The sequence below is a fragment of the Cibotium barometz genome, chromosome 39, assembly GCF_041138505.1.
Source record: "Cibotium barometz isolate CiBa-2024 chromosome 39, ASM4113850v1, whole genome shotgun sequence".
In the NCBI taxonomy this organism is placed as follows: Eukaryota; Viridiplantae; Streptophyta; class Polypodiopsida; order Cyatheales; family Cibotiaceae; genus Cibotium; species Cibotium barometz.
The window spans coordinates 22,363,808-22,389,214 of NC_141084.1; the positions used below are offsets into that span (position 1 = coordinate 22,363,808).

General features: G+C 46.2%; 1 protein-coding gene across 2 annotated transcripts in view; it reads left to right on the plus strand.

Moving 5' to 3' along the window:
• The first annotated feature begins 770 nt into the window (after nt 1–770).
• The window catches only part of LOC147615877 (uncharacterized), a 39,500-nt gene continuing 14,863 nt past the window's right edge, over nt 771–25,407 (plus strand). The window contains exons 1-2 of one of the 2 annotated variants that reach the window (XM_086778501.1): nt 781–1,104; nt 1,229–3,353. In XM_086778501.1, the coding sequence (XP_086634627.1) occupies nt 1,238–3,353 (2,116 nt within the window). In that variant the 5' untranslated portion in view covers nt 781–1,104; nt 1,229–1,237. Of the gene's footprint in view, nt 3,354–25,407 lie in introns of both variants that reach the window. The other variant, XM_086778500.1, reaches the window with a different exon arrangement.

Consider the following 25,407-nt stretch of genomic DNA (forward strand, 5'->3'; position numbering starts at 1 on the left):
GTTGCCAGGTGTGCGCTAGGCATGCCTATATGCGGTATCAATGGCTGGCCGCCTATATTTTTATTATTCATAAAATTGAATAATTAAAAATATATTTAAAAAAAAACAAATTGTTTTTTTTAAACCCCCTTTTTTTTTTTTTTTCTGGCTGCCGCTGGTGCCTGCAGCGCTTCGTTGTGGCCCTGGCCGCCCGCTGGGCTGGCCGCCTAAGGGCTGGCCGCCCAAGGCTGGCCGCCCGCTGGGCTGGCCGCCTGGGCTGGCTTGGCCGCCGCTGGCCGCCTGGGCTGGCTTGGCCGCCGCTGGCCGCCTGGGCTGGCCTGGCCCTGGCCCCTGGCCGCTGAGGCCTTTCGCCCAGACAAACGGCGCACGCTACTTCGAACCACCTCAACAGCTCGGCTTCAACGATCTTCGCCGCCTTCAGCAGCAACTCCACACAACGCTGGCCGCCGCTGGCCGCCGCCTGGTTGGCTGGCTGGCCGGCCTGGCTGGCCGCCGCCGCCGCCGCTTGGCTGGCCGGCCTGGCTGGAGTTGGCTCGGAGCGGCGAGATAGTCTTGTCCAAACAATGTATAGAGAGCAAGCAAGGATGAATGTCCTACAAGTTTTTGGAAGGGCGGCTTTAGAGGAGCTGGACTCACCTACCAAGTGCTCAAATTGAAAATAACCAGTCCTAGCCATATCAGAATTTGGAAAGAAAATCCCCCAAAGATGAGTGAGTGGGACCTAGGTGTCGACATGTCGGTTGTCCTCCTCCACGCTGGTTTCTCCACTCGTGTCTGCCTGTGCACCTCGGATTTGTTTGATAGGTGAGCCTCGCTACCTCATCTTCACCCCCATTCTACCCTACCACCCTACCTGTTCATGCCGCTTGCTTTTTGCTCAATTATGGATGCAGTGCAGAGCCTCGCCCACGCTGCAGATGGCCTTCCTCAGGTATGCCTTTGAAAGCTTTGGTATCATATCCCCCTTACAGCTTGCCGTCCTTCATCTTCATGATGGCACCGGCTACCGCCTCCATCATGGCCCTCCTGTGAACCCTTGTGCACACATGAGGTAGAAGCTGGTCTCGCTTAGAGCAAGCTGAGCAGGAAGCGGAATCTGCACAGGTATGCGCATCTTTGCCGCACCTCGCTGAATTATGAGTTGCGCATGCCATTTGTGTAGAGATCCGACAACAGAATCATTTTGGCCAACTTAGGCAAAATTTTCTACTTTGATTTGCACATGCAGTCTGTGAAAATGCAAGGCCCTGCAAGCCCTGCCATGGCACCGGATGCTTCTAATGGTAAAACACCAGGTGCTGCCAAAAGAAAATCTCGCAGTGCTGTCTTGGCTCTAAATTTTCTCACTTCTGGTGAAACTACTAGCATGACAGGGGAGAGATCAATGAAGTCCTCATGGATTCGACGATTAAAGCCTCGAGACGAGCTTGAGCTCTCTAAAGGGAACTTTGCTGAAGCTGCTTCTGAGATGACCCACCCTGAGGAATGCCGAGACTCTGTTGAAAAGATGGACGGAGGAGTGAGAAGGGCACATGCTGCTTATTTTTCGCGAGAGAAGGCTTCAGCAACGACAGATGGAGACAGAGTAAGGATGAACTTGAAGAATGAAACTGTTCCAAACACAGAAGGGCAAGAGATAAGTGAGCAGAAGGATCGTGGTGCTGTTAACAGACAGAGAAGTGACTTTGTTAGAGCTAAAGAGAGTTTATCAAATGAAGTAGGGAAAGAGAGTGCAGCAACTACAGCAGTTCTACCCTCTAGCACTGGATTTGGGCCTTGGTTGAACTTCAAGAATGAAGCTGTTCCGGACATAGAAAGGCAAAAGAAAAGTGAGCAGAAGGATTGTGGTGCTGTTGATGGACAGAGAAGTGGCTTTGTCAGAGTCAAAGAGTGTTTATCGAATGAAGCAGGAAAGGAGAGTGCAGCAACTGCAGCAGTTCTGCCTGCCAGTACTGGATTTGGACCTTGGGTTAATCTCAGTTCAGGCAGAAAACCTGGAGGAAAGCCTCACTTGGATTTGGATAGAATAGGTTTTAGCTCTATGAATGTTGTTGGTAAGGTTGCAAGCACACAATTATGGAAGCAAGTCCATGAGAATTCACGGCCAACGTTCAGTTTGAATAATGCAATGTCGAGATGCAGCCCTGGTAGCACTGAAGGAGAGACGATTACCCCAATAATTTTGGGCAAACCTCCATTGCCACCCATTCGTAGCAAGCTTGGATTGCCCCCAAGGCCTCTTAGTCAAAAGACTCAAGATTTCCCTCTTCCTGGCAAGGTTTCCTCCTTAGCTAGTGGGATGGGGGAAGGTTTGCTTGACCAGCATACACAAGATGTTCCTTTCAATGGGCAGATTTTGGAGACACCATCTAGGAGAGAGATTGTGCCAGTCACAGAAGTGGTTAGTGTGCAGGAAGAGGAAATGAGCGAACTTGCTGAAGCTAAACATGCTAGATCCGGGTCGCCTTTTCAGAAATCAAGGCTCTCAGAAGGAAGCTTTCCTGATTCTACAAAGGCTACTTCAAAAGAGCATGGAAAAAATACTTCTGATTGTGGGCAGAAGCTTTTTCCTATCTCTTCTGTGAGGAGGGGCAACCATGAGATGCCAAGTAAATATGTGAGACCGATTTTGGTTGAGAGAGCTAGTATCAATCTCACGACGGGGCAACAAGTAGGTGAGTGTTCTGATGCTGTTGCTACACAAATTGAAAATGATAAAAGACAGCTTTGTGAAGGCTCAGGTGCAGTTCTTGTGGGTAAAAAGAGCTCTGGAGAAGGCATTAAAGATTCTAACAGTTTTGGAACTGTAAATCTATCATCTGATGTTATTGTCACTGACTTGCATTTAAAGCTTTCATGCCGTGAGGTTGCAGATCCAAATGTTGCCAGTAGCAGTGAATTTCTTATACAAACCGCCAGCGTGGAGCCCAAAAAAACTGAACTGCAGCAGTCGCCTACAGAAAGCTCTAACGGGACAGCAAGATCAGGCAGAGCAGATGCAAGTGCCTCAACCACTGCAAGCTTACCCTGGGAAATGTTTATAGAAGCAGCTGGGGCCTCAAAGAAAGCTAGGGAACAGTTTGTTGAAGTATATAACCGAGCTCGTGATGAACTAAAGAATCAGAGGACATCTCAGATCACGAGCAGGGCCCTGGCTAGGGAGATGGATGAGGGTCCAAGGCTTACACTAGGGCCAGGCACTGATGTACCCGACCACACGTCACGGCATTTCCAGTGTCAGGGAAGGCTCAAAGCATTGAGTACAAGTCTGGAACACCGAAGTCAGTCTGTTGGCATGAATCTGAAGGCTCACTTGCCAGAAAGAGAGCAACATACTATCAGCATTGCTGATGGTAAGTAATAATCATTATATGCTTAATCTGATTCTGCATGTGTTAGGTAGGAGAATCTGTCTTTCTTATGTAATTGAGACATAGAGAGACTATCATCTCTTTTCTTTTTTTGTTGTTGTTCAAATATTGCATATCTAGCATATTGAATGCATGTTGCCGAAACAAATTGAACGCATTAACGCTCTACCATGCAGCTACAAGCTATGTCCACAACCACATACTTGGAGTAATATGTGGTAGACTCTAGAAGCTGGCTGAACAATTTGTGGGCTCTTCTCTCTTTGCTCTTTGCTGCAATTTAAGGCTTAATTGTGGAAATGAGGGGGGAGGACACCTTCTAAAGGTATTGTGTAATAGTACACAATGGCAGAAGCAGGATCAACACAGTACAAAGCACTGAATTGTAGAAAGAAGTCTCATGTGCATGCACATGTACATGCTGATCCCAGGGGCTGACCCTTGAAGGGCGACACATAAACAACAGATTAGAACCAGATTAGGAGCTCTGTAGCTTCATGGGCAAGGAAGATGTAGTGGAATGGACTTGGAGGGCTGTCGGCCAGCAATGATGGAGAGGAGCTGGTGTCGGCTGCAGCAAACATGATTTATGGGTCCAAGGATCTGGCTGACGGCAGGTCAGCCAGTGCTCCCAATCTCGCAAGGCCTATTTAAGGCAATTGCATAGTTCATTGTTGAGCATCTCATTCCTTGGGGAATGTGGTCATAGAATAGGGTAGATAGGAGCTTTTCCACCTTTTGAGGGGCAGCCATGGGCTAGCCAAGAACCTTTTTGTACTATAGAATATACTGAATACTCAGCTATCTCTCTCTCTTCTCTCTATCTTCTTTATGCGTTTTGCATCAAGCATGTTCCAGGATGGTGTTTAGGACTGAAAGAAGACTCCTAGAGCTTCCGCATGTGACATTGGTATCAGAGCATCAGGCTCAGCAAGGCTAAACACTTATCAGTCCCAGATGAAGGTGCACAATCCAAGGAAAAGAACACAAAACATGGAAGAAGGTCCCAAGAGGTGCTCCACAAGACCTAAGGGGAATGGCAGTCCTGTGAGTCGGGTGCCACTTGGGACACACCAAGAAAGGCTTTTAGGCAACGGTTCCAAGGGAGAACGATCCTCCAAGGGGTGGAGTGAGAGTGCCAGACTCAACACTCAGGAAAAGAAGACCAGAGAAAGTGTTCAGGGACAGGGCATGAAGGGATAGGGGACAGGATGGAACAGATGCATAGATCTTCATCAGATTTGGAGTGGATTCGAAGACTTAGGGTTTTTTCAGTGAAAAGGTTGCCAGGAAGGGAAGGATGACAGGTTTGGGACTCCAAGAATGGACAAAGGGATGATGACAGTCATCCAAGAATAGAAGTTGGAATCCTGTCTCATCAAGTTTAGCAGAGGGGGATGTCATGTGCATGCATATGTACATGCTGATCCCAAGGGTTGATCCTTGAAGGGGAGCACATAAACAACATATTAGCTCTAGATTAGGAGCTATGCAGCTTCATGGGCAAGGAAGATATGGTGGAATGGACGAGGAGGGCTGTCGCCAGCAATGATGGAGAGGAACTGGTGTCGGCTGTAGCAAACATGATTTATGGGTCCAAGGATCTGGCCTACAGCAGGTCGGCGAGTTCACCTAATCTCCCAAGGCCTATTTAAGACAATTGCATAGCTCATTGTTGAGCATCTCATTCCTTGGGGAATGTGGTCATAGAATAGGTTAGGTAGAGCACACGCTGCGGATGTGAGCAGCCAGTGATGCTCAATTGCTAGCAACGAGCAACGTAGCATGGCAGGGTTGCAGAATTGGCGATGGCAGCAGTAGGTAAGCCCACTAGACTAGCCACCACTTGGCCGTCAACAACTGGTGCTGCAGAGGAGCGCACAGTTGGGAGGAGGTGGTGCCAGGTTGCTGCAAGATAGCAGAGCGAGGTTGCTTGTCATATGTTGGTTAGCTATTGGTGATGGGTGACGAGTTGCATCAGATTTGACAAGCGGAGGAAAAACCATAGAAGGGGGTGTGGCTGCTGAGAAACCCTAAATGCTATGATACCTTTTGTTTGTTTAAGGTTAGATAGTTGAACCTAAGGTGGTTGATGGAGAGCCATCCTGTGCATGTGTGGTGAGAGAGAGAGAGAGAGAAAGAAAGAAAGAAAGTTATATTTACGTCTTACAAAAGGCCCAATGGACCTATGAGACAAAAGATGATTACAAGTATCCATGGAATATCATTGTCATGGAAGAGAGAGAGAGAGAGAGAGAGAGAGAGAGAGAGAGAGAGAGGGACAATACTCGATAGAGATGTGTTGCACTGCTCATTGATTGTAACTTCAAGTGGGTTGGCCGAAGGGGTTTTCACAAAACACTTGACCACTAATGCAATTAAACACTTAAATGGGCCACAATCTTAAACCCACTTCATTTCACAAATTGTAAAAGCGATGTGTGCACGGCTGACACCACATTACACTACCACCAGAGAAGCTAGATTATCCATATATGACCATCATTGACATACACATGGGCTCGTAAAAGAAGTCCCAAAATAACCATGAATGTGTGTAAACCACCTCTTCCCGTGAGGGCAGATTACATCAGGACTCAGAATGCATAGCGAAAATGAAGACAATTGCTGTAGAGAGCAAAACGTAGAGATGAGAGAGAGAGAAGTTGTGTAACTCTGCTATATACACACAAGAAAATCGTGGAATCTACAATGGAAAGTGTGGGGGGCAAGGGGCCATTTTATATGGCCTTGGGCTGCTGGTCGGCTAGTGAAACCAATCCCGTCAAGTGGGAATAGACTCCGTTGGACACCCACACGCGTAATAGCACAACTTAATATCACAATTTGAAATGGACAACTTAATAACAACTGAAGTTTGAAATGAAATGAAATGAAATAGATGGACAGCAGCACTGGGGCCGGAACGGGCCGACCCCCCCCCTCAATATATGATATATTATTGGGAGTATTTAACAAATACAATGCTCCATGGGTTCAAAGAACCAGATGATGTCCATGTACTAATGAATACAGTACCAAACCAAAAGGCTTAAAGTAGATGTTCGAAGGAGAGCGACCACTTGAGTGGTCCAGTCTCTACGGTCCTGTGCCTTCACTGGACTCCGCGGAGAGCGCCCCACTGGTGTTCCAGGACCACACACAAACAGGCGCTCCCGTACTAACGCCTGGCTCTCCCGATCTCGGCACCTTTGGACTGTGGTTCTCCAGAAGCTTGGACTACCTGGCACCGAACGGGTGTTAGCCGTAGAGAGAATCCTTTATCAGATTTACAACAAAGTTCTTTACTTTAAATCTGAATTCACTTACTTGTAGCTTGCAGATGGAAGACCAATACCCGGAAGTGTCTGTGCAGCTACTAGTGGTAGACACCAAGACACAGCAGCCTGTCGACGAGAAGGATGAGGAGGAGCTGCCTGTGTAGAAGGTGTAGCCACCTAGGAGGTGCAAAGCCACCGGTAGCCGTCTATGGATAGGAGGTGTAACCGCCTACAGAGGTGATGGAGCAGCCGCCTGCTGTGCAGGACACAGCCACCTGCTGTGGAGGAGTAGTAGGAGTAGGCGCAGCCGTCTGCTGTGTTGGGGTAAAGGCCCCCTTTCTGACTTATACACATGTACACACTTGTACATACTTGGGGCCTTTACCCCAACAACCTCCCACTTAAAGGCCAGTGTGTGCCTAAAAGAGGAGAGAGATCAGCAGATGTCTGATCATCCAATGCCCATCAAGTGCCTGCAGTGAGCAAACCTCTCTGGAGGTAAACTCTTGGTCAACAGATCCGCTGGGTTGTCATCCGTATGAATCTTGACAAGCTGAATCAGCTTGTCCTCTATCACCTCTCTGATGAAGTGATACTTCACATCCACATGCTTCGTCTTTGCATGAAAGACAGGGTTCTTTGCCAACTGGATGGCACTCTGACTGTCACAATGCAACAATGGAATATCCCCTGTATAGCCCAAATCTGCCACTAACCGAGATAGCCATAATGCTTCCTTGCAAGCCTCTGTGGCTGCAATATACTCGGCCTCTGTAGTAGATAAGGCAATGCACTTCTGCATCCTGGATATCCATGATACTGCACCTCCTGTGAATGTAAACACATAACCGGTAGTAGACTTCCGGTTATCTGGATGACCGGCATAATCCGAATCCGTGTAACCATGCACTAATGCATCCTGTTTGCCAAAGCAAATGCACATATCCTGTGTGCCTTTTAGGTATCTCATGATACCCTTCACTGCTTCCCAATGCTTCTTGCCAGGGTTGGCCATATATCTGCTAACCACACCAACTGCAAATGCAATGTCTGGTCTGGTAGCAACCATGGCATACATGAGACTGCCACAAGCTGAGGCATACGGAATCTTGGCCATATCAGCCCTGTCTCTATCTGACTGTGGGCTGTCCATAGCACTGAGTTTCACATATGGAGGCAACGGAGTACTAGTCTTCTTCCCCCCATCCATATTGAACCTCTGCAAGACTTTGCCAATGTATTCCTTCTGAGACAAATACAACACATGCTGATTTCTGTCCCGAAGAATCCGCATACCCAAGATGTGATTTGCATCACCCAAATCCTTCATATCAAAGGTCTGATGCAGCCTCTGCTTCAAGGCATCCATCTCCTTACGAGATTTCCCGGCAATCAACATATCATCAACATACAAGATGAGGATCAATAGACTGCCATCCAAAGCTTTCTTGGTGTACAAGCAGTGATCTATGTCACTTCTCCTGAAATCTTGGGATTTCATGAATGTATCAAATTTATGATACCATTCCCTTGGTGCCTGTTTGAGCCCATAAAGACTCTTTTTCAGCTTGCATACAAGCTTCTCTTTCCCTTTCACTGCATAACCCTCTGGCTGCTTCATATATATCTCCTCATGGAGATCTCCGTGAAGAAAGGCTGTCTTCACATCCATCTGAACCAATTCCAGATCCTCATGTGCAACCAAAGCTAACACAGCTCTAAGTGTAGTCATTTTGACCACTGGAGAGAAGATCTCATCAAAGTCCACACCATATTCCTGCTTAAAGCCCTTTGCCACTAATCTGGCTTTGTACCTTGGCTTAGTCCCAGGTGTAACTTTGAGCCTGTAAACCCACTTGCATGGCAATGTCTTTTTGCCAGTAGGTAGCTGCACCAAATCCCATGTGCTATTCTTATGCAAAGAATCCATCTCTGACTGCATAGCACGCTCCCATAGAGCCTTATCTGCCCTCTGTAAAGCCTCTTTGTAACATGAGGGCTCCCCACAGTCAGTGAGCATCAAGTAGTCAACCCCTGGAACAAACCTGTCAGGGACTCTGGAGGGTCTAGTGGACCTCCGTACCCAATGACCATCATTTGCAGGTTGCTGTCCAGCCTGCATATCACCCATCGGTGGCTCCTGTTCCATGCCATAAGGCTGAAAAATCATGCCCGGTATCTCCTCTAACTGTGGTATATCCATAGGGATATCTTCTGCCATATCTGGCTGTCCATTTGGACCATTTTCAGCACCATTTAAGGGCTGGTTTTCCTGCTGTAATGGCTGATTTACAGCCCTTTGTTGTTGTCCATGATGTCCATCATCATCAAAGATGACTCTGCCAGGCTCCTGTTGCCTTGCAGGCTCCTTATACATGCATGTTTCATCAAAAATGACATCATTGCTGCGTATGATCTTTCTATTCATGGGATCCCAAAGTCTATACCCCATTTCACCTTTGTCACCATATCCTAGGAATATGCATTTATGAGACTTAGGATCAAGTTTGGTGCGCATTTCCCTGCGTATGTGCACGTACGCAACGCAACCAAACACTCTCAAGTGCTTGTATGACGGAGGCTTCCCTGTCCATACTTCTTCTGGCACTTTCCCACCAAGCCTCGTGTTAGGTGACCTGTTTATAAGGTGAACGGCTGTCATAACAGCTTCAGCCCAAAAACCATGAGGTAATGCAGCATGTGACAACATAGAACGGACCTTCTCCTGAATGGTCCTGTTCATCCTCTCTGCTGTCCCGTTTTGTGGAGGATCATAAGGAGTAGAGAGCTCCCTCTTGATGCCTTTAGCATCACAAAAGTCCTGAAACTGTTTGGACATATACTCTCCACCATTATCGGAACGCAAAGCCTTCAGTGTTTTGCCAGTTTGATTCTCAACATGAGCAACAAACTTCTCAAACACTGAAAATGTATCACTCTTCAGACGAAGAGGATATGCCCACACCTTACGTGTGGCATCATCAATAAATGACACAAAATACTTTGCCCCACCCAATGAAAGCTGAGGCATCTCACATACATCTGTATGCACAAGCTCTAACTGAGCATCTTTCTGTCCAAGAGCTTTCTTGTGAGGGCACTGTAGTTGCCTACCATAGATGCAATGCTCACAAAACTGAAAACCTGAGAACTTAAGAGAAGGCAAATAACCATAACGAGATAAGAGCTCCATTCCTTTGACACTCATGTGTCCCAACCGGTTATGCCACAAAGAGATTTGCGGCAACTCGGTTGCATTCACATCGGCATGGTGACAAACACCAGCATACATGAAGTATAGAGTATCAACCTTAGAGCCTCTGGCAACAACCAGTGAGCCCTTACTAATCTTCCACTTTCCACTACCAAATGTGGTAACATAATCAGCATCATCAAGCTGTCCAGTAGAAAGCAGATTCTTCTTGATCTCAGGCACATGCCTGACATCATGGAGCATAAGCTGTGAGCCATCTGAAAATACAAGCCTCACATCACCTCTGCCAAGTATCTTGCATGCATGGTTATCACCCAAATAAACAACTCCTTCATTGCCAGCAGTGTACCTGACAAACAAGTCTCTGCAACCTGTGACATGAAAGGAGGCACCTGAATCAATGATCCATGAGTGCATACCATGACCACCTGTAAGAAGTGAATGGGCATCAAGTGAAGACGTAAATAGGACTTCATCCACACTGTCACCTGCATGTGACACATTGACTTCTTCAATCTTGACTCCACTTTTACCCTTTGGCTTTGCATCTTTGGCTTCACTTGCTTCATCCTTGTCTTTGCCTTTTCCCTTTTCCTTTTGATCATTTTTCCACTTGTAGCATTGCTTTTTGAAGTGTCCCTTCTTGCCACAATAATGGCATTCCAAGTCCTTTTTGGAGCGAGACTTGCTCCTTCCCCTTTCTTGGCTTTTCCCCCTTTGCTGGGATCTCCCACGTGCATTCATTGCATTGGACTTTCCAACAGAGTTGTTTTTCCTGTTCATCTCTTCTTGAAGAAGAGCACCCTCAACATCTGCATATGACAGCATAGCATGCGAATTGCTAGTGGCTGTCCTGAATGTGTCCCAACTCTCTGGCGAAGTGCATAACAAAAAGGTGGCTTTGAACTCATCGTCCATTGCCAACTTTTGATTTATAACCTGGCTGACAATACCATTAAACTCATTGAGATGGGCTGTCATAGAAGCCCCTTCCTTCATCTGAAGGCCTATGAGTTTCTTCAACCAATACACTTTGCTTGAGGCACTTTGTTGGGCATACAAGTCCTGCAATCTCTGCCACATTCCCCAAGCAGTCTTCTCTTCACGAATGCTGAAAAGTAATGAGTCTGACACAGACAACATGATAGTGGATCTCGCAAGCTCATCCACATCTTCCCACTCTTCAGCAGTAAGAGAGGCAGGCATTACACCCTTTTCTTTGATAGGCTTGTGCTGCTTCTTCTGGAGCAACACATTGTAGCACTGAGTTTGCCAAATGTCATAATTATGAGAGCCTTCAAGCTTCTTGATGTGAAGCAAAGAAGAACTTTCACCTGTGGTTGCCATAGCAAAGTACAACCAAAGTCAATACTTGACTCTCTACAAACCTGTGCAAACACTACACCCAAATGTTCTCCCAAGGTATATCTCCCACTGCGGAATCTGTGCAAAACACTGCACCCAAATGTTCTCCCAAGGTATATCTCCCACTGCGGAATCTGTGCAAAACACTGCACCCAAATGTTCTCCCAAGGTATATCTCCCACTGCGGAATACTCCCACTGTCAATGATCAAACTGACACAATGACATAAAATACATCTCCCAAAACTGTCATAAACAGTGCAGCCACATACATTTGCCAAAAGCCCCAAATTTTGACAGTCAAACTTGGTCAAAATTGACCCAAAATTGTCAAATATGCATGGACAGTGTTACCACAAGACATATGCATCACCAATTGTCCAATTACATGAGAAGCCCCAAATTGCCACTGCAATGAGCTTCGATTGACGGTCAATTACCCAAAATTGGACTCAATTGATGCAATAATGCTTCAATTAACACCTTAATGCCTGCAATTGTGACTGTCCGGTGCCAATACATGAAAAGCCCCAAAATTTCGGCTTCAATGTCTGCAAATTGGCTTTAATTGACAAAAGCCCCAATTGTTTTCCACCATTACCTGCGTAATCTGCACAATTGCATGGAAAACAAGAAAAAGCCCCAGAAAATGAAGCAAAATACCTCTTGAAATTTGCTGGCTGTGTGTCTGCAGATCTGATAAAGGGAGGCACTCCAGGAGCCCGTGGGCCTGCTGGGCAGCCACGTGGGCTGGGTGGCTGGCTGGCTGGGCAGCCCCGTTGGCTGGCTGGGCAGCCCTGTGGGCTGCGTGGGCAGCCTGGGCAGCCCCCTTGAGCTGCCTGGGCAGCCTTCTTGGCTGCAACAGCAGGGCGACCAGCAAAAGGAAGGCGGCCAGCTGCAAAAGTGAGGCGACCAGCAGAAAGGGGGGCGGCCAGCTGCAAAAGTGAGGCGACCAGCAGAAAGGGGGGCGACCAGCAGAGGAGAAGAGGGAGGGGAGCACCGGCGACCAAGCTCTTGCAGTTCTTCGCGACAGAGTTGAAGTTCTTCGCGACAGAAGTCGTCCCCAAGCTTTCTTCGCTACAGAATTGGAGTTCTTCGCGACAAAAGTAGTCCCCAAGGTCGAGGGAGATGAGAGGAGAACAGAAGAGCACCGCAGCCAAAACCCTAAGCAAGAGAACCAGGCTCTGATACCAGTTGAAGGAGCAAGGAGGACCTGCGGCTTTAGGGTTTCATGGGAGAGACATACACAGAGAGGGAGAGTAAGAGAGAGAGAGAGGGAGAGAGAGCACTCCAAGTCATTGTAAAGGTCACTCTTCTTATAAAGGGGTTGTGGTGTGCCCCTAACTACAACAAGCCAACTATTCACACCCACCAAACATTGGTGTGCTCTCTCTCCCTCTCTCTCTCTCTTACTCTCCCTCTCTGTGTATGTCTCTCCCATGAAACCCTAAAGCCGCAGGTCCTCCTTGCTCCTTCATGCTGGAGAGGAGAAGCAGCCCGCTGGGGATGGATACACAGTCGCTTGCAAGAGGAGGCAGCACAGAAGTCTATACGGGAGGAGGGGCAGCAGCCACTGTGCAGAGGAGGCAGCCGCCTGTATGGGAAGAGGAGCAGGAACGCCTGGTTGCAGCCTGCTATGGCCGCCTGCAGAGGATAGGGCAGCCTGCTGGAGAAACAGGCGCAGCCGCCAACTGTAGGTACAGCAGCTGTCTGGCTGCAGTGTACAGCCGCTTGGATGTAGGAGCACAGCTGCTGGAGATGAACACACAGCTGCCTGCTGTGGTAGGCAGCGCAGCCTGAGAACAGTCACCGCCTGGTATGCAGAAACGCAGCAGCTTGAGGTGCAGCAGCAAGCCGTCTGTGGAAGAGGAAAAGGAGCAGTCTGCTGGTGAACATGCGGAGGTGGCGCAGCCTGAAGAGTTGGAGGCGCACGATGGTGTGTGTTGGGGTGGTCGTGGTGCTTTCTTTTGTAGAGGTTGGAGAGAAGTAAACAACCACAGCTGGCCGGCTCCCCAAGATTGCATGGGGGCGGCTAGCTTCATGGTGGTGTGGGTAGGTGACCATGCACCCACCCCCACACACACGAGGTTAAGTGTGGCTCCCCACCTTGGCCCATATGTGGGTGCCCACTTTTTAAGTGAATGTGAACATACAACCTTATAAAGCAAAAGGTTAGAATTAAAACTTTTACACCAACAAGTGCAATACACTTACCACCTGTTCACATGCAACAAAACTTGTCAGAAGACAGAGCAAACTTCACGACTCACTGGCAGGCGTCCCCGCTCAGTAAGTGACATGTCAAGCAAGCAAACACAAGAATACAAGTCATGCGAAAACAGTTTCAAACATGCAAAACATGAGTTCATGTGCAAATAGTATCATGGACATATCTCCCGTTCATGGAACAAGTACAAAATATCTGTCGGGCACAAAAATGGCACGACAGCAAAATGGCACGACATAAAACAAAAATGGCACGACATAAAACATAAATCGTGGTCTTCCTATGGAGTGACAGTCCCATAGGTAAAACACAGTTCCAGGCACGAGCCTCCCTATGGAGTGACAGTCCCATAGGTAAGACACGGCACAAATACTGGCTCTTCCATGGCGTGACAATCCCATGGATAGAACACAGTCCAGGTCATACACGGGTGGCACCAGTCTGGCTCCCGTCCATGTTAAGCAAACATATTGGCCTCTTCACATGAGACACCGGCCTGGCCTCAAGTGAACGAGACACAAAATTGGAGATGGACCAAATGGTCGGCCAATTGGTGACATCCCCCTGGGCTTCTAAAGAGTTGTCCTCAATTGAAAAGCCTCAAGATATGCTTGCAACAACTGTGGGTAGTCAACAAAATAATCCTCATTTACCCACTTTGCATCAATAGGCAAATAAATTTTAAACTTCACAAGGTATCTCTTGGAAAGCTTTCCTGTAGGTAGCTTTCGCTCCTTGTGAAAAACAATTTGTTCTGACTGGAGGATCTCCTCAAGCTCATCAATCTCTGGCGGATCTTCTGTGACAGGCTCGTCAGGATCTGGCCCCACATATTTCCGAAAAAGACTCACATGAAATGCGTTGTGAATCTTCCAGTGACTAGGTAAAGCAAGCTTGTATGACACTTCATTGATCTTTTTAATCACCTTGAAGGGTCCATAATAGCGAGGAGAAAGCTTAGGATATGATCCTTCTCGTCCTGGCCTCTTCCGAAGCTTGGCCTTCTCAAATTTCAGCAAAACCCAATCACCTTCTTTGACTTGCATGTCCCTTCTATGCTTGTCAGCAGCCATTTTATGCTTATCTTGTGACCTTGCAATGGCTGTCCGCACCTGAGCAAAGGCTACTTTCAAGTCACGAACATATTCATCAGCTGCAAAAATCTCATTCTTTGTACGAAGGATGGGTGGCAATAGCACTCTGCCATAAATAATCTCAAATGGAGTCTTTTCCGTGGAGGCATGGATCGTATTGTTGTAGGCAAACTCAACAAGTGGAAGATACTTCTCCCATGCAGTCTTTTGATCTGCCACATAACACTTCAATAAATCCAACACAGCTGAATTTGCAGCTTCACTTTGGCCATCCGTTTGGGGATGATAAGCTGATGAAAACTCAAGTTTAGTACCCATGTTATCAAATAAAGCCCTCCAAAAGAGGCTCGTAGTCTTGGGATCTGTCAACCAGCCTGGACATTTCCCAGTCTGAAAGGGGTCTGGTGGACTCTAGGATGTTTAAATATTTGGAAAGTACAAGCTTTGGGAATGGGGGATTATCCTAGAATACAAAGGACCACACTTCTAAAATTTAAGAGAGTTGCTATTTTTGGCTCGACTCTGATGGAAATTCTGTTCGCGTCATTACATCTGGAATTGAGGAGATACCAAGAGTTGGCAAAGTGCCTATGACAGGATGTCTACCGGTTGGGATATTTTTAGAGAGAAAGTTTATGGAAGGACCCATCTCTTACATTGGGACATGTGGCAAGAAAGTGGACCAAAGTGAGACAAGTGGCTTGACACTTGTTAGAAAGTGGATCAAAGTGAGACAAGTGGCCTCACACTTGTCACTTCAGCTATTGTGTGGCTCTCTACTTATCATCGTAGCCTTCTCTTGCCATTTTAGCTCATGGGAGGCCCAATCTATAAATTGAGGCCCTCTCTTCATTAATGGAGGCTCTCTTGCTGCACACTAGCCTCTACCACTGTTGAAGGCTTCCCTAATGATGGCTACTTTCTTTCTCTCTCTCTTGAAGACTGCCCATGAAGAATACCGGCTGTTGGGGACTGTTTTGGAGGCTTCCATAGCGAAGAAATACTGAAGGCAAGGGTATTTGATCATTTATTATGATTTCTAGCCATTGTACTTATTGTACCAGCATTTGTACTTGCTGTACCAGCATTTGTACTTGCTATACTAGCCCTTGTATTGGCTGTACCAGCTTTTGTACTTACTGTATCACCCATTGTACCGGTTGTATCAGCTTTTGTACTTGTTGTACCAGCCATCGTACCGGCTGTACCAGCCACTGTACTTGTTGTACCAGCCACTGTACTGGCTGTACCAGCCATTGTACCTGCTGTACCGGCTGAAAGGAGAGTTGTACCCTTTCTATTGCATGAATCAGTACCCACACGGAGGTATATGGATTATATTGTTGGCTCGGCATTTCTACAGCCTATGTTTCGGCTTGGTTGCCTCGTGTTGGGCTGTGTTATGGCATTTGTATATGGATAATCCGGCATCTCCCGTGGGGAGAGTAAGGCCCTCAAAGCTTGTACATGATATTATTCTCCTTGGGTAATAAAATACTCCTCCAAGGGGGTCGGCCCATTCCGGCCTCTATGCGGTGTCACACGTGCAAGCTCCATTTTCAGCATTTGTGGATGTTTTGTCCAGCTTTATGTTTTATGCAAAGTGATGATGGATTTGTGTTAAGGCTGTGGCCATGTTTAAATGTTTTAATATGCATTGATGGTATCAACAAGTGTGTCAAAGACGCTAGTCCCCCGGGCCCCCGTCGCAAGTTTCATTGTTATCAGAGCATAGGCTTTCTTGGAAGCGGAGGCTTCTTTCTATCAATAAGGAAGAAAAAAGATCTCAAGTGGGGACCCCTCTTACCATCATTGCTATTAAGCATGGCCAGTCACTTCAAGGCTTATGAAGCAAGAGCATGAGTAGTAGACAGCTTGTTGATCTAAGGATTTATGAATTCACAAAATTTATCTTGGAAGTATGGAGTTGGCTTTATGTGCACACCTTTAGCACTCTCTCCATATGGATATTGTGGATTATATTATCAAGCTTACAGGCAAGCTATACGAAGATATATCTCAAGATATCTTAAGGATATGGTGACGAGATATTTCTTTTGGCTTCATGATCAACCTAGCAAAGAAAAGCTAAGTATACTTTGAGTTTGCAAAGTTGGTGCTTTTGCTATTTACTATGAAGTGTTTTTGATGTTCACTAACCCTTGTATAGCCATGCAAGGAGAAAAGTGGTGTTGTTTGCCTTGAGATGGTTTCAGGGAAACATTGTGTTTGGGGCTTCAATTGGCAACAGCAGGGAGTTCTCTTCCACATAAGAAGATGGAAGTTTGCTCCAACGTCGCCTTAGGAGGTTCAGAGGTTCAGGAACGATGGAGATGGGGTGTGAAAGGATTCCAAGACAGGTCAGGGGCGACTTAGGTATTTCCAAGCAGTTTTAGCTACATTTGCCATGTAGTTCCCACAGTAGACAAGTCTTTGGCTCAAAGGATTCAACTCTAGTTGACCTCAGTCCCAATAGAAGAAGAAGTGGGGGAGTGGTTTCAGTGGAGGAGGATCAACAGAGGAGTCGAAAGGTTGCCAGGTGTACCTCCTAGCAACACTTTAGCAGAGGGGAATGTCACGTGCACACCCATCAGGTGTACAAGTGACATGGCATATCATATCATCCATAAGCATTCAGTAGGACATTCAAGCATTAATCCAAGTATTATCCAAGCATTCACAGCATGAGCATCAGTGTTTGGGGCTTGTACAACACCAACAGGAGTTACTAGGCATATAGGAGCATTTAGTGCATACATCTCATCAAGTCAGGGCTGTTATGACCAGCCGACAGCATCATTTCAGCAGCCGACAGCATTTATAGGCATTTTCTAAGCGTTTATGGGTCGTGATGATCTGGCCGACAGCAGTCAGCAGCCCGACCAGCATCAGATCTGCATATAAAAGGCAAAACACCTAATTCAGTCATAGCATCTCCCTCATCTCATCATTGCATGGTGGTCTTCAGCCCAAGACCCTGAGGAGTTCAGCATCCAGCGTTCTGTATTCAGCATATTCAGCAGTCAGCATATCTCATCTTCTCTTCAGCGTTTCCTTCCTAGGAGACAAGGGAAGTAGATCAGCAGCATATTCTGCATATTCAGCATTCAAGTCATCTCCTACCTCCTACATAGAGGGAAGCCAGCATTCCAAGGGTGGACCTCAGCATTGGAGACGACAACAGTCATCATCAGCATTCGTCATATCTCTCTCTTCCTGAGATAGATATACATCTAGGACAGCATAGATCTATTTACAGATCTCATTTGCAACCATTGCATATAATATAGCTGCATTGCATTGCATTGACAACTCTGTCTTATCTCTTGAGTATCATTAAATGAAGTTTTAGTTAGCCTAAGGTTGTGATACTACGATCAAACCCTCACATGTCACAGAGTCGGGCCAAAAATAACAACTCTCCTAAATTTTAGAAGTGTGATTCTTTGTATTCTAGGATAATCTCCCATTCCCAAAGCTTGTACTTTCAAAATATTTAGATGTCCTGGAGTCCACGATACCCCTTTCATACTGGAAAATGTCGAGGTTGGTGACATTGATTGATGTGATAGTTGAAAGCTTCACCAAGTACAATGCTTTTATAGCCTTGGAGGCTTGTCTGTAAGACATCAGTGCTTCTTTCAAACAGGTATAATGTATAGATATTTATTCTAAACACTCGAAGAGTGGGTTCACACACACCATAGTTGTTTCTCGTACGCGTACGAACCTGTTCGTACGTACGAGTCGTACGGTACGATACCGTACGAATTCGTACGATATCGTACGGTACGAGTTAGGGTTTCCCCCCCCCCCCCCCCCCCCCCAAAATTTTTTTCCTTGAAAAAAAATTTCCAAATGCTAAAAAAAATAGAAACCCTGCTGTACGAAGATCCCAAATACTCGCAATACTTCGCAACTTTCGTGTCCACTCAGTATTCCATATGGGGTTGTGGAGAGACCTAAAAAATCTGGCGAGGTAGACTGGTAGTGTACACTTGATTGGTAGGATGAGAGAATCTTGCTACATCACTTGGGGATCCCTGGTATAGGTAGGCTAGACAATTAGATTCTCAAGTTATGCACAAGGGAGAACATTTGGACATGGCCATTTTGATCTAGAGAGGAGTCCCTAAACTTATCACCCTAGATGCACTCCTCGTATTTGTGCAAGGATGGTCCCTTAGTCATAAACGCTACACTGGGAGACCTTTGGTATTGCATTACCCATCCAGGTTCTTTTTTGGAGACAATCGGGAGATCCAACCGGGAGAGACACATATCCATGTACTGGTTTCTCAAGCATTGTAGAGTCCTCCCCTCCCAACCTTCCCTCACATTCAAGCTTGAAGCTCCATAGCTTGTAAGTGTAAAAAATAAAAACCGTATTTTATCGTACCGTATCCCAAAATTTCATATCGTACCGAATATTCCCGTACGGTATCGTACCGTACCGTATCGTATTTTCGTACCGTGACAACTATGACACACACTTACTCGCTTATACACATAAGTGTGTTCACTCACATAGACGCAAGTGGGTACACAAACAAGGGTATGCGTACACGATGGGTATATTGTCAGCATATATCATCTTTTGTTGGTGGCTATTTGATGTCTACGGGGGTCCTTTCCATGCAGAGGCACTCCCCATATTTTCCCCCATTTTTTCCTATTTTATGGGCCTTTGTTGTGGGTTGCCCAACCTATTTTATGGCATTTATGCGTATTTTCAGGTCGTGTAGCTTCTAGGAGGCAGTCAGCCAGCTCTGTCATGTGCATCCGTTATTCGCGATGCACATAGACATGTATATTCTCATTAGCAAATATATGGGTAGATTTAGAGTGGATTTTGTAGCCCTACAGGCTCTCGGAAGTGCCCAAGACATAGCCCAATGGTTAGGACACCTTTTGGGCATAGTTTGGTCACAAAATATGACTTTTTGGACAATGTTGTGGGAAAAATAGGCAAAACCGACTTGATTACAAATTCATACCTTTTCCCTATAAATAGGATCATTAGGCATTCATTAGAATCACCATTCAATGATCAAGAGGATCTATTTGTTAGAGTCTACAAGGTAGCAAGGACACAATGGTGGATCAGCAGGAGCTTCTCTTGTCCGATTGCAAGTAGAGGGCTTCAAGGATCTTTGGTATGTATCATGAACCTGTGAATCAGCAAGATCATTGTATATATAGCATGTTTTGGCAATATACAGTAGATTAGGTCTATCTCTCCTTCTCTTCTGTGTCTTTGCTAAACATAGGATTAGCGTTAATCTTCTTTGCTTAGCGTTAACCATGAACACGCTTCCGCAACGCATGTTACAAGCTCATATGGGGTGTATATATATATCTCCGTCATTTCTCATCATTGTTTCTTGATCATCTGGTGAGCATCTTCAGGCCTTTGCCTATGGAGTCAACTCTTCGCCTACGGGCTGGTTGTATCCACTCTTTTCTTGAGGATGAGTGCATCAGCATTTTTTTGTTTTCTCTCATCTCTCTCTTGGAGTATTAGAGTTTTTGTCATTCGTCTACATCTTTTGGCTACCCTTTAACACGGTATCAAAGTCTAGAGGTGTCTTTACTTGGAAACTGTGATTGGTGTTGATTTTCTCCGCGTATCCATGCGAACTTGGTGGCTGTCTGTTGTGTTTCAAACCAGTGTTTTCTTCTTTGGAGGAACAGATATGCATTTTATGTTTTTTTCTCCTCTCCACTCTCTTTCTATCTTGCCCACCCTCCCTACAAGTGCAAAGAGCGGCTATTGGTATGTATTGGTGGCTGCGTTTTTCAGAGGAGGTGCCATGGTGGCTGCGTTTTTCAGAGGAGGTACATCATGGCACTCATCCAACCTTGGGCAGTTCAGATACCCACTCTTCCTACTTTTCCTTTAGATGCCAAGTTGGATGGCACAAACTACGACATCTGGAAAGTCATGGTGGAAGCAGTCTTGGAGACTTACGATCTTCTGGAGTCCTTCACTTGACCGGTCCTCTAGCCTAACTCAGACACAGGAGAGGATGAGGATACAAGGATGCCCTTATGTACGAAGCTGTTCTATGTGATCGGCTTAATGTTGGTGGTTAGTCATTCATCTTTCTGAACTCTCAACCCTCAGTCATCGCTCACATCAAACGGGATACCCATGCACATGTTGCTTGGAACAGACTATCTACGACCAAAAGACACCCATGAAGAGAGTTTTCGTGGAGCTTCAAATGTTGAAGCTTTCACCCACTGATTCTACTTCCATGTGGGATCACATCAACAAAGTGGAGTGAGATTTTTGGGTGCAGGAAGGAGATTTCCACTGAGGTTATGGCCATCCGGCTACTTACTCAGTTGCCCCCAAAATATGAGAGCTTTTGTTCTTCACTTCTTACCTTAGGACGGACGTAAACCATTACCTGGGATGAGCTAGTGCCTATGGTCCTTGATCAGGAGAGTAGATTCAGGGATTCTTCTTCAAAGAAAGGTAACCAAGCTTTCACTGGACAGAGAGGGGGGCAACCTAACAAAGGCAAAGGTGGGGCACCTCCCTCTAAGGATTCTAAGGACTCCAAGGATGCAAAGGCGAAGGGGTCTTCAACTCCTACTTCTTCTGGCAACCAGAAGGTTTGTGACTACTACTCCAAATAGGGGCACTTATGGCGACAATGCGGTAGTCGCATGCGGGATTTGGAACGGAAGTCAAAGGACAAAGGGGCAAGCTCATCCGCCAAAGTTGTGAAGGAGTCAGCTTTCGCCACCCTGATTGATGAGGGGGGCAACCTAACGAAGGCGAAGGTGGGGCACCTCCCTCTAAGTATTCTAAGGACTCCATGGATGCAAAGCCTAAGGGGTCTTCAACTCCTACTTCTTCTGGCAACCAGAAGGTTTGTGACTACTACTCCAAATAGGGGCACTTATGGTGGCGACAATGCAGCAGCCGCATGCGGGATTTGGAAGGGAAGTCAAAGGACCCAGGGGCAAGCTCATCCGCCAAAGTTGTGAAGGAGTCAGCTTTCGCCACCGTGATTGATCTCGAGTATGATACTCCCCATCTAGTGGTTAGGTAGCTTTTTCTTCTTGTTTCCACTCCCCTCTGTGGATGTGGATAGTGGTGCCGCACATCACATGACTTATGACAAGGATTGGCTTGATGAACTGCAACAATGCTGCAGCAGAGTTGCCATTGGAGATAACTCTACTATCCCCATTCTTGGCGAAGGGACAGTGCCCCTCATTCTGGGAAGTACGCCTCGAGACTGCTATATGTACCAGGTTTAGGATTTTATCTCCTTTCTGTACATGAGATTAGCAAATTGGGCACTAAGGTGGAATTTATGGAGGACTGTGTGACCCTCTTAGTGATAGGATCCTTTGGCAAGGCATCGAGGACCATGGCCTCTACAAACTCACGGCACTTTACTCTCTCACAGGTACCTGCACATGCGATCTTTGGCATGCTAGATTTGGACATCTTCATTTGGAGGCCCATGAGAACTGCCAGATTGTTGTTGCCGATAGTGAGGCTAACTTCATGCGTCTCCCAATCAATAGCACCTTTGTGGCTACGAGCTCAAAGAGAAAGTCAAATGCGTGGATAGAGATTTGTTGGGAGTGTAACTATTTGGCCCTCCTAGTTCTTTTCACATGATGGAACACGTGCCCGGACATTGGACATGTTGATGAAGGCATGGGAATAGGGATCATGAAGTTGGCACAAGGAAAAGCACTAGTTTTGGTCAAAAGAAAGGGAAAAGCAAAAAGTTAAATTGAGTTTGTAACATGCGGAAGCTTCGGTAACTTCAATGCTCAGAAATCAGCACTCTTTTCGCGACGGAATTAACGCACAAACTGAATGAACATGTGCAGAAAATAGAGAGAGAGAGAGAGATGGAGAGGACACAGTATTGGGTCCCAAATACCCTCTGTAGGGCCCCCACCACGGATGGTGTATTTGCTTTATTAGAATGATGTAAATCTGAAAGAAAATACAAAAATCCTTGACCTTTCTTGGCTGGGAATTCCCTGCCCTTGACCTGCAGTCCTTCACCCCTTTGCTTAGCACCGTCTTGGCTTGTCTAGCCCCTTTATGCTTGAGCTCTTGGTGAGAAATGAGATGAACTAATGGGATTGTGGGCTCACCCTTTTATACTGATGGGAGAAATAGGGTTAGGTTATGTGGGAGACATACACAGAGAAGCACAAGGGAGAGAGAGAGAGAGAGTTGTGGGGATAAGTCAACTCATCAAGTACGAGTGTGTGACTCCCCTATCACACATGTATATTGCACTAGTACACATAGTGCACTTAGTACATTAAAAGTACTGAGTGTACTATGTACTATAACTTATGGGCTTGTACACACTATAAGGGTGGGCATAACGCCTTTACCCCAACAACCTCCCACTTAAAGGCAAAGTGTCCTTAAGTAAAGGAAAAGAAAAAAAATCAGCATGTACATGATAATATACAAGGCCATATCAAGGCTGAAACTGGCCTCATCCAATGCCCATCAAGTGTCTGCAATGAGCAAACCGCTCCGGAGGCAAACTCTTTGTCAACAGATCAGCCGGGTTGTCATCCGTGTGAATCTTAACAAGCTGAATTTGCTTGTTCTCTATCATCTCTCTGATGAAGTGATACTTCACATCCACATGCTTCGTCTTTGCATGAAAGACAGGGTTCTTTGCCAACTGGATGGCACTCTGACTGTCACAATGCAACAATGGAATATCCCCTGTATAGCCCAAATCAACCACTAACCGAGATAGCCATAATGCCTCCTTGCAAGCCTCTGTGGTTGCAATATACTCGGCCTCTGTAGTAGATAAGGCTGTGCACTTCTGCATCCTGGATATCCATGACACAGCACCTCCTGTGAATGTAAACACATAACCGGTAGTAGACTTCCGGTTATCTGGATGACCGGCATAATCCAAATCCGTGTAACCATGCACTAATGCATCCTGTTTGCCAAAACAAATGCACATATCCTGTGTGCCCTTCAGGTATCTCATGACACCTTTCACTGCTTCCCAATGCTTCTTGCCAGGATTGGCCATGTATCTAGAAACCACTCCCACTGCAAATGCAATGTCCGGTCTAGTAGCAACCATGGCATACATATGATAATATACAAGGCCATATCAAGGCTGAAACTGGCCTCATCCAATGCCCATCAAGTGTCTGCGATGAGCAAACCGCTCTGGAGGCAAACTCTATTGCCTTTGTAAGTACAGGTTCGTGCACATCGGCCCCATGATCTTTTAGATGTGGTTCATCTTGCTACAACCCTTGAGAGGTGGAAGGGTTCCAAGTCTGGGATGTTGGATGGGTCATCTCCATTGTTCTTGGTGCTTTCTTCTTGTTTTTGCACCTCTGGGGGACCTCCCCCAACTAGGGAAAATTTTTGGATTTTTTTTTTCACATTTTTTACACCATTTTCTGGCATGTTCCATTTTATGCTCCAATCGGCCTGTTTTATGTTGGCTGACTGGGCTCTCTAGATGCTATATATGCATGGGCTTTTCCCTCAGTTGTATCATCTCATTTTCTGCGTATTTTGGGATCTTGGTTGCACCTATGGTGTGCCTTGTGCTATCACTCCAGCTTTGTAACCACCTTTTGGTGTATATGATCTTCCTTTAGTTCTTGTGCATCCTGTATATTCTTCCTTGCACCAACACACACAGTGCTCCTTGTACCTACACACACAATCTCTCCATGTACACACAAAGAATGGCCCATTTGCCATTCTTGTATGCATCAAAGCTTGCAATAATGGCCCTAGGTCCATATCTATTTTTTTTTTCATGCCTCTTTGTGTGTGCAAGCACTAAAGAATGGCCCTGGGGCCATTCTTCCTTGCATCTACACACACATTCTTCCTTGCGCCTACACAAACACTCTCCATAAAAAAAAAGAATAGCCCATGGGACACCTGCCATATATACAATGCTCACAAAACTGAAAACTTGAGAACTTTAGAGAAGGCAAGTAACCAAAACGAGACAATTGCTCCATTCCTTTGACACTCATGTGTCCCAACCGGCTATGCCACATAGAGATTTCCGGCAGCTCGGTTGCATTTACATTAGCATGGTGACAAACACCAGCATGCATGAAGTAAAGAGTGTCCACCTTAGAGCCTCTGGCAACAACCAGTGAGCCCTTACTAATCTTTCACTTTCCACTACCAAATGTGGTAACATAACCAGCATCATCAAGCTGTCCAATAGAAAGCAGGTTCTTCTTGATCTCAGGCACATGCCTGACATCATGGAGCATAAGCTGTGAGCCATCTGAAAACACAAGCCTCACATCACCTCTGCCAAGAATCTGGCATGCATGGTTGTCACCCAAATAAACTACTCCTTCATTGCCAGCAGTATACCTGACAAACAAGTCTCTGCAACCTGTGACATGAAAGGAGGCACCTGAATCAATGATCCATGAGTGCATACCATGACCATCTCCTGCATGGAGTGAATGGGCATCAAGTGAAGACATGAATAGGACTTCATCCTCACTGTCACCTGCATGTGACACATTGACTTCTTCAATCTTGACTCCACTTTTGCCCTTTGGCTTTGCATCTTTGGCTTCATCTTTGTCTTTGTCTTTGCCTTTGTCCTTTTCCTTTTGATCATTCTTCCATTTGTAGCATTGCTTTTTGAAATGTCCCTTCTTGCCACAATAATGGCATTCCAAGTCCTTTTTGGAGCGGGACTTGCTCCTTCCCCGTTCTTGGCTTTTACCCCTTTGCTGGGATCTCCCACGTGCATTCATTGCATTGGACTTTCCAACAGATTTGTTCTTCCTGTTCATCTCCTCTTGAAGGAGAGCACCCTCCACATCTG